This window comes from Zonotrichia albicollis, chromosome 8 (assembly GCF_047830755.1).
Source record: "Zonotrichia albicollis isolate bZonAlb1 chromosome 8, bZonAlb1.hap1, whole genome shotgun sequence".
Classification (NCBI taxonomy): Eukaryota; Metazoa; Chordata; class Aves; order Passeriformes; family Passerellidae; genus Zonotrichia; species Zonotrichia albicollis.
Window position 1 is genome coordinate 18,884,798 of NC_133826.1, and position 17,466 is coordinate 18,902,263.

Genomic DNA, 17,466 nt, shown 5'->3' on the forward strand with positions numbered 1-17,466 from the left:
TTGACCTCAGATATATTAATGAGTGCTAGCTTCAAATATAGTTTAAAACAACAAGTGCTGAATCATGATAAAATTTAGAAAACCAGAATCAACTCAAAACTTCTCTGAACTGTACTCTGAGGCATCAGGTACTCCCATTAAATGAGGATATTTGATCTCAATCTATTCAGATTTGAATTTTAATGCACTTTCTAATCTATAGTTCATTGCAATCTGCAGAAAACTGCTACAGAGCAGGAAAAAAGAGGAGGGGAGAAGGTGGGAGGGGGACACAGATAACACACAGGATGGACAGGCCCAAACAAAACCACCACCAAACAAACAAACACAAAATACCCACAACAAAACCAGGCTTGAGGAAGCAACAACAATTAAATTTCCTAATGTGTGGCTATGATTTATACCTAAAATCTTTACATCACTTGTGTAGAGCTTGGTGCATAACCTACATCTCAGTCTGCAAACTTCTTCTCTTCTAATTTAGTCAGCCTATTAACAGTATCATATAAAGGCAGCATTTTTTAAATCTCATTAAAATCCAGAAATTTGCTACACTGCCCTGCCATTAGGTCCCTGTTAGTCCAGAAACATTCCACTGGGGCTGCATTAGTTCATTACTGAAATAGACTTTTCTTTTAGTCTCACTAGAGTCAAGCTTTACCAAAAACATACTACATCTAGAAACATGTAATATGTTTCTGAAGTTCAGCCTCTATCATTTCTTTTTTGGAGAAGGTTTTTGGAAAGGCAAGAAAGAATATGGAAGGGAAAATTTGTCCCAGAAGACTTCAGAACCAGTTATTTATATCACATAAAGAGAGGATGATCTATTTTGTCACTTGCAAATCTCCCTTTGTGTCTCTTTCCTCTCCCCTACTGTTGCAGATGGGGCAAGCCTGAAGTTGAGCTCCAGAAAGTACCTGGGGAATGCTCTGATTCTGGGCATAATTTGAATTCAACCACAGCTGATTCCAGCTTGTCCAGTTTAAGCAGAGCAGAACCTCAGCACTGAGCAATCTGACACATGTACAGTAAAATCTCACACTGGGCTCTGGCAAAGAATTTATTTCCTTCCTTCTTCCCCGCTAACATGGAGAAGTGCAACTGGGTGTGTGACCCCGCAAAAGAGTGATTATTGAGAGACATTTCCACAAGGCCAAAGAATCAGAGACCACCTCTGCTGAAAGGAACCACAAGCAGCCAGAGGCCGTGTCCACATCAGCAAGGACTGGGGGTCACTGGAAACAGAGCTGGGCAATGAGAGGGTGCTGATGACCTGACATGCTACCATGAATATTTCATTGGGGTTTATCTCAAAAAAGAGAAATCTGGTCTCACTAGGGACTGAATTCAGCCAGTGAGCATTGAAAATGCTCTTGGAAAACATTGTCCTTTCAGTTTAATCTGGAAGAGATCCAATAAAGCACCCCAAGACTACTCCATGGTGTGAATCAAAGCACATTTACCAGGGACAAGCAGATTAGCTTCAGAAGCACATTCCTGATCTGAACTAAACTACTAATCTAGATGCACTATAAATTCTTCTGCATGAGATCCTAACAGCACAATATACAGAGGAGAAAAATTATTTTGTACTATGCTCAGACATGCATCAGTGGAAGTGGAATCAGGATGCATCTTCCAAAGTAAAGTGATGCTATGTAAAAGCCAAACAGATACGCAGGCAATTTTTAAAAAATCAAAGATAATGGAAGGAAGCAATTTAAGGTAATTTTATTCCCTTTAAGAGCAAAAATTGCTTTTACATTTCAATCAAATGAGAGCCTCTATGCAACATAAGGCACAGAGCTAAGCACCAAGCAGTGTCTCCTCTAGTGTCTTGGATGTTTCTCTAGTGGCATTCAGGTGACAGAAGAGAAATCAGGAATTTTCACAGGCTTAAGACCTTTGACACTCTCGGCTTTTTTTTTTTTTTTTCTTTTTAATGTAATCACACAAAATTAAAGATATTTTGATATGCCTCAATGGAAATAAACTTCTTTTTGTTCAGACAGAAATTAAATATAGTAACAAAACTCCAAAACAATCTATTCTCAGCACCCTGTGAGGGGCTAGAAAACAATAGCAAATGTGTATATTTATCTGGAAATGTTTACAATACACTTAAGGATTTCTTTCTTAATTAAGGAATTTCAGAGTTACTAATGTCAATGGTGATCTGGTGCCAAATGAAACACAATTTTTATCCCCTGCAGTTGCTCAGTTCTTAGGTAATATCTGCAAATCTTTAGAGACTTCAAGTCAAGCTGTGAACTTGAGTTTCAATATCTCAACGTTTTTACCCAATTTTAAGGAAGTCTAAATACGTTCAGCTCTTGACTGATTTAGGTGGCACTACATGAGAACTACATAGAAAAGCTGAAACTTTACACACTTTTCTTCTGCCTCTCAAACCTGGCCAGTAGAACAAATAATAATGAAGCATAAATCATCATGCCCCGAATGGTTCAGTTGTTTTCTCTTCTGGTTAAACTGAACAATAGTGAAAAAGATGATACCATAACAGAGGAGGAAAAGGTGCTCTTTTGCTTTGCAGTGGTTTTGGGTTAAAATTCAATAGCAGCAAGAGTCAAAAGAAAGTAATCAAGAAATTATCATGGCATCTATAACACTGTCCAGCAGTTCTGGGAACAAAAATCACCTCTTCAGACAAACAAAATTCCTGTAGTCCAGCAAATAATATTAATTTTAAGCTACAGACATTACCATATCAAGACAAAGGGCTCAGTATAACATAAAGCCAAAGTGGTCACTGCTTCTTAATGTAGATGTGTGCATAGATTTGATTGTAGAGCACTGACTGCATGATCCTGCTTTATGCACCACATAGATGCAGATAATGCTTTCATAAATAAGATTTTAAGAAATTAACTTATGTGAGTAAATTTTCTTACCAAAGTCTGGCAGGTCCATCTCCACTCCAGTCTTTTTTCAGTATTTGTGTAAGTTCATTACCTTCTCATCCTGGTTTTAATATCATCATTGAGGCATTTTTAACCAAAAAATTGACCAAACCATTCACAGTAGACCAAAATTAAACTTTTGTAATACTTGAACATGGCACACAGTAAGTCTTTATTTAAAATGCACATGCATAAAAATTATATCATTATACCATTCTATAAATTCTCAGCCTTCTCAGCCCTTTTAAAATATGCTGATAGGCTTGTAAAAAAAAAAAAAACAACAACAAAAAAAAAAAAAAAAAAAAAAAAAAACCAACCAAAAAACCCACCCAAAAACAAACAAACAAAAAAACACAACCGATTCCACGTGTGTATTTTTAGAGATCTTCTAAAAAACAATTCCAGAGAGAAATACTCACAAATGAGATGCAGCGGCCGCCAGAGGGAGAGCTGGCCGCGCCAGAGCCCAGGGAGCTCGGCAGCGGCTGCAGCATCACTGCCCGCACCGCGCACAGACAGACAGACAGACGGACACACACACTCCGTTGACAGCCGGGGGATCCCCCATGCACAGAACTCCTTCTAAAGGAAATGTCTGTACAATCTCAGCATTTGGGTTCCTGTGTAATCTAAAGATGCAAATCTCGACTAAAGGAGTTCATACTCAGCGCCGTTAAAGATTAGTCTCTTATCCTCCTTTAAAATTATTTTCTTACTAGTATTTAAGGTATTTTTCTTATCTTTTCCTGGAAAAAATAAGAAACTAGGGCAATATAGAGAGTAGAATAAAAGGATCTGTAGGAGTTCTACCCGGCCAAGTGAAGAAAGGACGTCTACAAAACTGTATTTTCCACTTATTTTTGCTTACCTACCCACAAGATGGGAATAAGTAAGTGCAGAAGGAAAGCTAGGAGGTGGTACCATGACAGAGTTCACCAGCCTTCAGTCTCTGCTGGTAGGAGGCCAAACCCTGTGACTAGTGAGTGCCAGAAGTCAGCAGATCTCCCTGTCAGGAGGAGCAGACCTTTCCTGGAGCTGGTGACCTCAGCCAGCAGCAGAAGCTCTGGGAACTGGGGCAGAGCACAGCTGGCACCAGCCACGTCCACGGACCTGGTCACACATTGCCACACAGCTGGCGTTGTGTGCTAACCAAAGCCTGTGCCAGCCTACTCTGACTCATATTACAGAACCTACAACAATATCCCAGCTGGCCTTTGAATATTCCCGCAAAGCAAAGAGATCCCACATTGCCAAAATTGAAAGAATTTAAAAGACCACACCTTTCTGTTATAGTTCAGAGATTTCCCAGTCCCTGAAACCTCCACAGCAAAGGGGCTATGGCCCCTCACATTTCTGACCTGTTCACCATCTCCCTGCTCCCTTAGCTCTTTGGTCCTGACATATCTGTTTAGAAAAGCAGCTTTTCCAGATAATTCAATTTGTCTCATATACAGCTTGAACAGTTCAAAATGCATATTCCTTTGGCTAAGTCTCCCTAAGATTTGATGGAGATATTCTCTGTTACTGAAGTGTATGTTGAATCTTGCAGAGTCTGAGGGCATCCTGCCAAAAAACAGCCATTTTCCCTCTCATTCTTCCCACGCAACTAAATGGATTAATCAAGGTGTCGTCAAGATTGATACAGGAACATCCAACAGGTGCCATGAAATTATTGCTTTCAAAGCAATTTTGCATGAAACAAAACATGTATTGATTACATATATCCAATACAGCATTCTCATTGTATCTCTAAAAAAATTCCCTGATCACAGAAGCTCCATTTTAGAATACATTTGCTGTGTTTTTTTCCTGAGTACTGTCAAGAAACAATTTCATTTAAAACAGTTTATCATATGAAAGTTTATTTTTTTTAAAAACCAACCTTTAGCATCTGCCCAGCATTTTTATCAGTTCAGAAATTACAGTAAATCACAGCCTTTACCTCACCTGCTAATTTAGCTAGGATATGTCCAGAACAAAGGGCCACAATAAATGCCAAAGTGAGGGCTACACCCACTTATAAATGACACAGCCCCAGGTCTCTTAGTTAGCAGGTTAAAAATTTACTAGATTTTAACTGACATACAAGACAAGTAGGTCCCTTCAATGACAACTGATTTATCAGAGGAAAAGTCTTTAGCAAGTACTCCTTAGCCCACTGTGGACTTTTCTAAAATATCTGTTTCCATCTGTTTATCTTAGCCCCAAAAAAGAATTTATCTGGATAGATATGGGCATGAAGAAAGCACAATAACATAGCATCAAAAGGATCTATAATCTCAGACTTTGCTGCTTCCAGTCCTCTACCTTGTTGTCAGTTGCAAAGAGGTGGTGATAAATGTGACATCAAAATGCAGTCTCACACTTTGGTTTCTGAACAACAACAAAAAAGGTAAGGTCATTATTTCTTAAAAATCTCATTTCTTAAGAAATGTGTCTATCATAATCTATCTTTACATTGTATTTTCATCCTGCTCTTCATTCTGCTTTTCTTATTTACTCAAAAAAACCTAGTTTATACATCTACAGTTATGATGTGGATCTGGAGTATGAGTTGTTGTGCTTTCAGATGTGGGAGGAAAGGAGAGAGAGCTATTCTTATGAATGCACTATAACTTCAATGCATTTGTGCCAGCTCACAATAGATGAGTACCCATTTCAAAGGTAGAGCTACACAAATCTTAAAATACATGTGTGCCTGTGAGTGCAGTTATTCTTGAGAGACAAGAGGAAAATGGTGAGAGAGGATAGAAAGAGAAGATGGAGAAGAAAGAAGACGGTGTTTTTGAAATGTAGGTGGATTTAATTTAATTGTTCTAAACCTGCTTCTGTGACATTAAATAGTGTTAGAGGGTGACTTTGAATACAGAAAAATACAGTGAGCAAATCACTGTGCTGATTTGGTCATCAGCAAAGCAGCAATGCATAGCAATAATTCCAATTTACATAAATACACAGATTCTGTGGTTTGGCCTTAATTTAAATCAGACTTTTTCACTGTCAAAACTAGAATAATTTATTTTAATATGTGAGTCTAGTTAGCCAGTTCTCGTTGTTTAAACATTCTGTATGATCAGGAAAGGCATCAAAATGCACTGCGAGGGGAGCCATCACCAAGTAACAAATATATTTATGTATAACAAATATATATAAACAAATACTACTTCTGTTTTGCTCTGTGCATATTCTTCAGACCTCAGAGCTATATCCAGCAATGGACTGCATTAAACATCCCCCACACTGAGTTTCCTGCTGTCTCATGTGATGATTCCATTATCAGAAGTCACATTCTCACGAAGATTTTGTCTGACCTAACTTCTCAGTCCCTAACCTCTGTAAATTACAATTCCTGCTCAGCTTTTCTCACTCTCAAAATTGGTTATTTCACCTTTCAAATACTCTAACACCTTAACCTTCTCTTTAAGTTGCTGAAAAAAGGTAATTTTAATCTTCTCCTTCTTGCCTCTCTAAATGATATCCTCAGATTGAAATAAAAGGACAATCTCAATTTTCTCTGTTGTATTTTGCCCCTCTCCTCCCCAGTCCCACAACCTATCTATAGATGCCTGCACAGACAGTTTTTCTTTTGCATGGAGACATTTTCCTTGACCTTTACCTTTCTGTCACACCCTGCTTTAATAGTGATATGCAGAATATTCATTTCAGATTTAAGTCTCAGAGAAGAAAATTACCCACAGTGATTTTTGCCTGCTTGTGGTAAATGATAGCCTTGGACGTTCATTGTTTTGGATCTGTTTTGGTAGAGATATTTGTCTGTTTTAGGAAAACAAGCAGATTAATTAAGAACTGGTTGAGAAATTACCAAGCTTCTTCCACACTTTCACTATAGCAGTTGGTGTTATTTCATTTAAATCATACACATAGCACAAAATATGGGTTTCTTCCTTTTATGTGTAAAGTTACAAATCAAATTAGTGTTCCTGTGCAGATTACCTAGGAATGTAGAATCTCAGTTCCACTGTCAAACAACTCTCCATGCAGAAATATTGATGCTTACACCAGGCACCCAAACACACTGTGTGAAAGGACACAAGGAAGGGAAGGGACAATCCAAGCTGATCAACATGGTAGGAATTCTAGGGCACTTGCTGAATTCTGAAATCTACCCTATTTTTATGGTGAAGCTTGCACATGGAATTGGTGTAATGACATTTTCCAGAAACTTCTAAAAAATATTGGCATGAAATTAGTTTAATCTCAGGATACCTATCTCAGTAAGTTCCTGGGAGAGGTATTAAGCAGATGCAGTGTTATCTAGTGAAAAAATGTATTGCCTATGGTTTTAAAAATATCACTTACTATTAAAATTACAGCACATCCAACCTTCAGTACATCCAACCTGTGACTCATGAAATGATTCACAGAGAATGCTGAAATCAAACTCTGGCAACTTTAGTCCAACAAATGGCCATTGATTCCCATAGACTTTTTTTCCTGAGGAAAGGATATATAAAGTTGTCTTGGTATTTGTGTGCTTCTGTTGGCTAAATATAATGATAAATTCCTCTCAGAAATCCATGACCTAGACAAACACAAATGTTTTCCAGATTTTTCAGCAGTACTATAGTGCTATTTTTTTTCCAGTGTGCATCAGAAAAAAATATTTTTAAAAAATTCCTGGTGGGACTGTGTCAGAAGTGACAGAACATGGCTCTGCAGAGCAAAAGGCAGAGGGTAAACAGCAGCCCTGTGATTGCCTGGCACTGTCTGTGTCACCTTCAGACTGGGACTTGCACAAATCAGTCACAACCAGCTCTGCAACTGATAGCAAGGTTTGTGTGCACACAGAGCAGCAGGAGCCTGGATGAGCTCACTAATTTGAGCACTTGGAAGCAGGAAAGAAAAGGCAGAATAGTCTTGCCATGAAAGTCTGAAGGTAAAAGGGGTCAGGGGAGAGGAGGAAGACTGAGTGTTGGGGGAAGTCTGGGCTGACTCAGTGGCAGCAGTAACAGCCTGTTCCACTGTGGTCTGCCAGTGCACTCAACTTCCAGCGGTGCCACAGAGCTGGACTCAGCAGTGGGGATCATAGCTCAGCACCTTTCCAGCTGCTTCCAGGTGGTGGTTTTGTAACAAAACAGAGTAACTTTGTGAAAGCACTTGAATCAGAGTAAACAGGTACTCACTGAACATGATCAGGACTTAAGAGAGATGCTTCTATTTGTTTAAAGACACTTAAAGTTTTGAAATTCCAGTGGGATTTCACAATCTGCAATGGAAATACAGTGGCAGATTCTCCAGTATTATGCATTTCCATACATGCCAAAGGGCAATATGACTCCTAGCAAAGGTGTGGCTATAGGGTGTTTCCTACCTATAGTTTTCTACATGTAGCACCAAACCTTCCCTTATTATAATTCTAGAAAGTATTCCTCTACTTATGCTAAAGCCAACACACTTCTGTTCCTTTTAACTCCTGCACACCTTGTAGCACCTTTGTCCATACTGATTACTAAGGAGGTTCCAAGAGCCAGGTTTCCTGGAGGCTGATGGAGGCAGTGAGGATGAAAGGGAAGCTGCCAGTGAGCAGCACTTACCTATTAGCCATTAGCTAGGGAGACTCCCACTCCAGCCGCTGCCTGAGAGAGATTTCAATGGAAAGATTACCCACATGTGATAAGGAATATTCCCAGCTTGGGAAGCACTCATGCTTAGTAGATGGTAATAATATTATTCTAATATTTAAAGCGTGTCAAGCAGTGCAAACAGGTTAAAATATTTCATTATGGATTCATTGAGGTATAAATTAACTCAGTGGTGCTAGGCTGATAGCTTAATTCTCAAATTCATATGTAATTTTCTACTTTGGATGAGCCAGGCATTGATTGAAATAGTCAACATAGACCTGTAAACAAATAAAATTAGGGAAGAGGAGGTGAATTTTTGCCAGGTTTACTCTATAACCCTGTATTTACTTCCAGTCTACAATATAGTCCCTGAAATGAGCACACCAAAATAATTTTCAGGCAATTAACACATATGAGACAGAATTTGGAGAGATCATTGACAGCCAACTCATGACAGGCCTGCCAATGAATGTTCTTATGAAAAAAACCACATAGAAGCTACTGGAAGTTCTTTCTCAAAATGTCTGCTGGGGTCCTGACATCAAGTGATGGGTGATCCTACAAAGCAACCATTTCTAGCAATCACATAGTCTATATAAATATGGAAATAAACTTGTATGAAACAGGACTTTTTGCTGGCATTTTTACTTGTACTTTTCTGGCAAATGGCACATAAAGCTACAGAAAAGCATGGCTCCCTCTGTAATATATATACAGAAATGGAATTAGCATTCAGTGAATAATCCATTCCTATTTCATAATCTGATTTTAACACAGGGAGATCACAATATATTAATATTTAACAATGAAATCTGGTCTGTCTAAATCTTGTTACAGAAAGTTGAAATATTTTTTACATGTCCATTTACTTATAGCTTCATTTGTGCAGTTCTATTTTTAAATGTGCAAAATTGCCTTAACTATACAGTTATTCCATACAACCAGTGAATTTGAGAAATAACTCCAGATAGCAGCATTTTCCACCCTGAACAAAATTCTGTGCAACTCTGGCTGCAAATTGCAGAAAAAGCATAAACACTAGTTGTGCTTTTTTGGGAGGCATGAGAATATTTCCTTGAGAGCAAAAAAGGCCAGATTTGTAGGATCCTGAATCACTGTCAGAAAAATTACACAAGACTTCTCTTAAGTAGGTTACAGACATCTTTGTTACTGTGGTTGCACCCATAATACCTGACCCACTCCCAGTTATAGAACAGAATCAACCAACATCAGGACAAAGGCTCAGAGATCCTTGCACTTGAACAGCTGTATCTGGAGGTGGACAAGTGGCCCTTGAGCCCAGTTCTAAAGTTTCTGCTGATGACTACAATGGAATCTGGGTGTGAATCCATTCACCTTCAATTCCTCTATCTAGAATGTGATAAGACCAAGCCAACAATTCAAGCTATAGTTGTGCTTATACTTAAATGCCTTCTTTTCCTGTTGGCCACATTTCCTTTTTTAAAAGGCCATCCTGTGGGAATAAAGAGCTCAAAAGCAAAATAAAATAAAAAACCATTTCCATTTCATACTGAGATGTTTAAAGCACTCATCTTCCTTCACATTACCAAACATTTTCCAGCTCACAGATATTTCAAAGATGTATTTGAGGTCTGGGCACAAACAGTGCTTTGTTTCTATATTTATAGTAAGATCTTTGTATGTAAAGATTATAGATGTTTTCCATTTTCAAATAGATGACATTACAACTTGCTTCACTCAGAAGAAAGTTTCCATTAATCTGGAAACAGCCAATGTTGGCAGTGCTAGCTGAGCAAACAGCAAACTGAAAAATACAGCAGATGTTACATGAGAGAGAATAAAGCAGGAAAATCAACAAACATTTGTCTCCAAGCCTGGGCTTGTCCATCAGTTAGTTTCACTGTGATGGCCTCCCAGAAGCAAGTACTTGAAGGCAAGTATTTGTCTGCTACATAAACTGGAATGCCAAGTATTCGCAACCTGCTCTAGGTTGCAAGAGATGTGAGTCAGTGCTGTTGAAATCATTATAACATCATGCTAAACTTGGGGTATTGGAGAAAACTACCATGGGGATTATCAGGTACAGAAAAAACAATTGCCCAAGATAAAAAAACATCACAAGGCAGCTAGTGGAAAAAAATCTGAGCATAGGTATTGCTCTTCCTAGTGGGATCACACAAATGTTTATGCAAACAACTTTCACTACTTTTTGTATGAGCTTAAGATATAGATAAAATAAGTCCCTACATTAAGAGTTAGGGGAAAGAAGAGCAAATATTTTTCTCTGCTAGTAACCTTGACTGCAACCTAGGTGAAAGATTGTAAAGACACCAGGCCTACCATGACTTTTTACACACAGCAGAGAGGATGAGGTAAAGGCACAGGAATCAAATAGTAAAAGGAATCCTATGAAATCTTTTGGTCATCAAGAGACCTTTAAATGCAATGGTAGAAACAAAGCATTGTCACAGAAATGGCTTTTACCCTAGCTGACCCATCTCCTCATTTTCCCACAGCATACTGATGGGCCTAGGCATGATTCTTAATTGTTTCATGACATTCTTTTTCATGTTTCACTGAAAACTGAGAAAAGGCAAAACCCTGTCTTTGCAAATGCAGCTTTTGAACTGGCAGCAGCATGACTCATCATGAAAAATGAAAAGCCATGCTAAACACTGCAGCCATTAGAGAAAGGCTCTGAAAAGGGGATTCTCCTGTGAGACTCAGCACAGTCTTTATACTAAGAAGCTTGGGACTTAGTACAGTTATAACTCCTCTGACTTCAAAGGCACCCAAAGAATCAATTTGGCCCTGTTTGTTTTGGTTATGGCTGACTAGCCAGAAACAAAACCCAAAAGGTTCAGGAAATGCCAAGGTAATCTTATTTCCTTCTCCCTCATACAGCAAGGATAGAGCTCCCAGCTGACTACATAATACCCAGGATGATGTGTGTCTTGACTGTCATTTGTCAATGCTGCTGCTGCTGCTAGAAATCCAAGATTTATGTTCTCAAAAGAGGTTTTTGGCAGAAACTTCCAATTGCACTGCAGGGTAATTCAATATACTGAAGCACATCAATGCAGTTTGCTTTGTGAATTTGCCCCCTGCCCAAATAGTCCTCTACAGACTTAATACTTAGCTGTCATGCAACAAGCATGAACTTGAATCTGTCCAGACAGATTTTGTAATTATATGTTTTGAACAACAAATGCTTCATTTCTAGGTGCTCTTTACCTCCTCAGCTCTGCATCGAAGAGATTACCATGCCCTGGGATTGCTCAATTGAGTCCAAAGAGAGTCAGCAAATTCCTTACAACAAGATGAGACTTTTTTCTAATTAATCCTCATATTTGAAGGCATTGTCTTGCATAGTGAAACATAACTAAACTCTATCAACATGCTACTCTATTTAAGAACTAGAATTCAGAGATGCTTAAACTAGTAATGGATGACTGCTGTTTTGGTATTTACATTGAGATCCATGCAAAACTGAGCATGGAGATGGAGAAAGTACATTCACTAAGTGGCATTTTTGCTTGATGTTCAAGAACATTTTTTCAAAATAAACTCTTTTCCAGATGTTCACAAAGTACATAGAAATTGCCTTCTTGACGTAAGAATTGCATAAAGAAGAGATAAATTTCCATTTACTCAGATCTTTTCAGGGGCTTCCAAGGCTCAACCCGGGTTATTACTCCCAGCATAACTTCAGAACAATTCTCAAAATAAAAGACAATGACAATGCTCCTTACAAAGTCAATGCTAGGGGAGCAAAGATTGTATTTGTATGTGTCTCTACAAAGACACTCACAAGGAACATTGTTTTAGAAAACTACCCCCAGGAGTCTATAAATGCGCCAAAAAACTACCTTAAGCATGCCACTGAAAATTGCTTCTAGCTTTCCAGGCAATTTTGAGCACTACAAGAGTAATGTTCCTTTGGTTAATTACCTCAGTGCAGATGAGGTGCTAAACCCTTTGGCTGGCCCCTCCAACAGCCCAAGCTTGCCATGTCCCAGCGGATCCTATAAAGAAATTACATTGCACAGCCAGAACCTTCTTCAATAAATTTGATCTCTACAAATAATTAAACTACTCCCCCCCACCCCAAACCCCAGGAGCAAACTTTATGCTGTACCACAGAGGACTAAAGCTCTTTGAAATATCATGCTGCTTGACAGTCCCCAAAGCTGCTCGCAAACAGACCTGATTCTGTGTCTTGCTGACAGAAAATTAAAGGTTTCACATGAGTTTAAGGGGACTTTGACTAGATGGAAACTGGTGAACAGACACAGAGGATCAGGCTCTATAAATTGAGGTTTCATAATTTTCAGGTTCCATATATTAAAGTCCCAGACCCATTCAGTTGTTAATAACAATTTCTCCACGCTGCAGGCTGGAAGGATCACAATCAGTCCTTATGAAGTGAGTGCTAGAACCCACATGGCTGACAGAGTAATGGTGCAAAGCACCTGCAGACGCTTCCTTGGCAACATTAGTTCAATCCAGTATAGAAAGCAAAGGGAGCTGCTGGTAGCCTCAGAAATAACCATTATCACATCACTCTTACATTAGACACCATCTCAAGCAGTGTCCTGCTCTCAATGAGTTTCATGTGGTCTGATGATTGTGTCACTATGTTGTTTCCACACAGTTACTGTGTCACCCCATATTTACCTGTCAGAACACAACACAGCCCTCTTTCACAGGCAGTGAAGATGCCAGGGTCTGACAGAACATGTCTAGGATCTCCCCACCCACCACAGACAGCCAAGCCCTACAAGCCCCAGCAGGTCCATCCCGGGAGGAGCGCCAGTTTCTGCATTTCCTTTTCTCAAAGTGCTTCCTCTGCTGCAGCTGAACAAGTAATACTGGATGTGCTGTTGGTTAACCTGCCCATACTCTTACTTCTCCTGCAAACAGTGGTTGATAGAAGTTTAGTCTACTACTGTTTTCACTGATGCCCCACCAACTCCTGCTCTATGTCCCTCCTGTAACTCAGTTTCTTTGTCAGAATGAGGTATCAGCTGAGCAAGCCCTGCCTCATTCCCAGTGTGGGAGCTGAACTGCTGATCTAGGAGCTTTCAAGCTTTGTTATTATATACCTGATGAAGGCCAGACAAAAGGCCAAACTATAGATCATGAAACTGCTTCTTCAGCAACTTACTTTCTCATGTATCAGTTAACTTTTTCCTAGCGTTCATCATGATCTCTGAACCTCATTATATCTTCCCTGGTTTTTGTGTTGTTGAGGTTCCAATGACAATTAAATATGTTCTAAAAGTTCAAACATGATCTATCTGAATGTGTCCAGAGGTGTAAACGTACATCTGTAAGTTAGTGATTGACATGAAATAGTACCACAAATAAAACGAAACCAAATCAAAAGTGAGTAGTGGGCTTCCTGTATGCTTTCATAATTTTTTTTCTTTTTCTGGTCTAAAATACACTTTCTGAGGTTAATCCTCCCCTCATCTTGCTCAATGTTAGTACTACACCCCAGAGAAATGTCCTACTACCTATGGCCATTCACTAGAAACATCAGTTTACTCTCATATTTTGTGTGTTTGAGACCATGACAAACTATCCTATGGTCTATCCTTCCCATTAAATTTTGTAACCTCTCAGGCAGTGAAATGTTCTGTATCTACCCCAAACTGGGAGGTATTGTTAGGAATAAACACCATAAACACCCTAAGTTAAGTTATTGCCATGAATAAATACAGACAGCTGAGTTAGAAAAGGAGTTATCTAGTTAGAGCTAAAGTTAAGGGAGTAGGAGGCTAAGTAAATCCAGCTAGTTTTACATCAGCTTTGGTCACAGCAAACATTGAATCATGGTTTTTAAAGTACATTTAATGTTTTCTAACAGCGCACTTTGCCTGGTATTAATAAGGTCTCTAACATTATCAGAAAAGGTAGCACATAGAAGGCATCACATATTCAAAGGCAAGACTTTTGTGAAGACCCCTTTCTTAGTTTATGAGCTCACACTGGCACCAGGCTAAATGTTTGTAAAGCCCCCAGTATGACTGGACCAGAGTATGCAACACTGGCGATAAATGCACAGACTGCACTGTCAGTGGCCAAATCTCTGAGTGAAGGTGCAGTAATTTATAGAGATAGACATTAGAAGAATATTTATGGATTTTACTTTCCTAGATACACATTTTAGTAATATGTAGGCCTCATCACCAAACCCAGTGCTGTCATATGTTAATGCATGACATCAGTCTGCTTGCTCATTTAGAAAGGGCAGCAGATGAGATCATAGAGTCATTAGGGTTGGAAAATACCTCTAAGATCAGCTGAACTATAGCCCTCTGTGAAGATAGCCAGCCTGCTACACTCAGTGTCAGCATGCAATGAACTGAGAAGTCAGCCAAGCCATACACAGAGACCTTTTTTGAGAGGGACTAAATCACATGACAGGACCTCCCCCTGGCAAATGGACAGGGCCAGGCTGCTTTTAGCAAGGGCAGCTACTCCTGAAAAAGGATGGTGCTGGCATAAAATGATTAGCATAGGAGACTGTTCAAGGGCAAAGCACATTTGCTAATGATGACTGTAGTGCATTAGCCTGCTGCTGGGTCCATGCCATCTGAAATAATTTGTTAAAAGGTAAAGTTCTGGAGAGCAATAAGGCAGAGAAGCCTATTGCAACTGAAACAAATTAGAACAGACATCCTTTGAAACAGAGGCAGCTTATACTTCATAGTGAGCACTCACTTATGAGTTCCAGGGTTTTCAATAAAAATCAAGCAGATGCTTCCATTCTCTCCTGGTCTGGACTGGCCTGAATTTTGGTAGCATAGTTTAGGCAGTATTCCATTATTACTATGGCTGGTTGCAATTGTTATTTTGCATGGAAATCTGTAAATTAAAAGCCCGTTTAAAGTGATTTTTTTCCCAACATTTATTTTACCAAATGACCAGCCATCATTTTAGGTACACTCCAAATTCAAACATGATCTAAATGGTTGTGCAAGGAACAGTCCATATTCAACAATGGCACACTTCTCTGTGAGCTAGGAAAGTACCACCCTGCCCATCTGGCAGATGGGAAGCAGGAAATACACACAGAAGCAGGGCTGATTTTCCTGACTTACACAGATTCATTCACAATTCTCCTTGGCTCATGAAAAGACAGCATCTTTATACTCACATTTCTTGATTCATGACACCAAAAAGAATGGCAAATTCAGTCCCTATTTGAAAATCACTGGTTCTGGGTTATAAAAGGTTACTGATTAAAATGTACAAAGTTCCAAAAGGAAGGCTGCAAGCAAGTGGATCCAGCAGCAACTGCCACGTGTCTTGTAAATACATTCTGTAACTGGCACAGCAGGACTGTAGATGATATTATAATACTGACAACCAAAATAACCATCTACCCAGGACAAACAGCAAATTCTGAACTGTTAAAATTTTAAAGAATTGTTTCAGGAAATGTGAAAAGTCAAAAGGAAATAGAAAAAATATCAATAAGAAATCTTTTTAAGTTGTCCTTGATTAAGCCGTTTTTGTATCTTCTAACTAGTCACTTTTCTGAGCATGCTAAGAATGTTCTCAGGTTTTGTGATAGGTTTCATCGCTTTTGTCACTGCCCTGGAATTATTGCCCCTCTTAAAAATCTCTTCTACCATGCAATAATTTCACCTTTCAACATCCAATCACTGAATTTTCTTATAATTTTGCCTTTTACTGTCAAATTTCCATCAGTAAGAAACTGTGTTTTCTTGAAGAGCCAAATAACTTTCTATTTAATGAGTTATATTAGTTTTGTAGAACATACTTTCTATTAAATTCTTCTATTATTCTTCTCATAACATTCCAGTCAGATTTCAGCATCCCTCTTGAAATATTTCCAGCAAAAGTGGACAATCTATTCCCCACAACTGTTGCACTCATCCCTAGCTCAGAGGAACTCTCAAACTCTTTAGAACATTAGCCATTCTAGCTACAGGTTGGCTATCAGAGTTAATATTCATCTGATGATTCAGTATGACTCCCAAACTCTCCTCAGAGTCTTGAGGTGTCAGGGCATGCCTGGATCTGAGGAATTTCATCCTTCCTAAACACACAGCCCTGCTTTTGGTAGTATTCTTACACGTGTGAGCCTTAACAAATGTACATAAGATTCACTTTCTTACAGCTACAAAACAGATATAGAGCCGTACGCTATTTCTGTATTGCAGAGGGCCACAGCAAAGGTCCATTTGCCATGTTCAGACATTATTGTCAGTGAAAAAATATGAAACACTGCTAAGGAAGAGCCTTCATGATGGCAGAAGTGCAAAGGAAAATAGAAATCTTCAGCTAGTCCTACAAAAGGCTTTGTTATTGATACGAGCCTTGTGAACCAGGGTTCAAAACAAAAAAGCCCAAAAGCTTTTTTTTAGCAAATCTAACTCTTGTCATTAAACAGATTGGAGGCAGAAGACATCAGAGACCCTCTGTAAAGTTCTGAAGTGCTGAAAAAACCCAGGCATGCTACTAATTTAGCCTATCATTCCAGAATGCCTGACAGATCTGAAACTTTATTAATCATCCCACATACACATGGAAAGAGAGAGCACCTTGTCCATAAATTATTGTAAACCTTTTTATTGCTCAGGAGGATCCAATTATTTTGAATTATTAAGTTGCAAAATAACTAAATAATCAAAGTTGTACAAACCAAAGCATTAAACTAATTCCTATCCTGCCTTTGTTTCTGAAACTGAGAGTATCTAGATAATAAATTGAAAATTAGAGAGATTGGACATTGTTCTCAGCAGCTAGGAGAGTTCCTGCAGATCAGGCAAAAGTTTGTTGGCTAACAAATCAAATGTTCAGGAGAAATAAGGAAATTAAAGTCAAAACTAGATTTAGAAAATACAACTAAAACTATAATGTAGGAAAATAAATTGTAGGATCTAATTATTTTAGAATTTGTTGACAGGATGCAAATAGCTTTAAAAAGGGGGGGA

The 17,466-nt window shown here is 38.8% G+C and overlaps 1 protein-coding gene across 1 annotated transcript in view; it reads left to right on the plus strand.

Moving 5' to 3' along the window:
• Positions 1-5,017: 5,017 nt before the first annotated feature.
• The window catches only part of PALMD (palmdelphin), a 43,776-nt gene continuing 31,327 nt past the window's right edge, over positions 5,018-17,466 (plus strand). Inside the window, exon 1 of the mRNA XM_005482052.3 lies at positions 5,018-5,319. Within this exon, the coding sequence (XP_005482109.2) occupies positions 5,279-5,319 (41 nt within the window). The 5' untranslated portion in view covers positions 5,018-5,278. The remainder of the gene's footprint in view (positions 5,320-17,466) is intronic.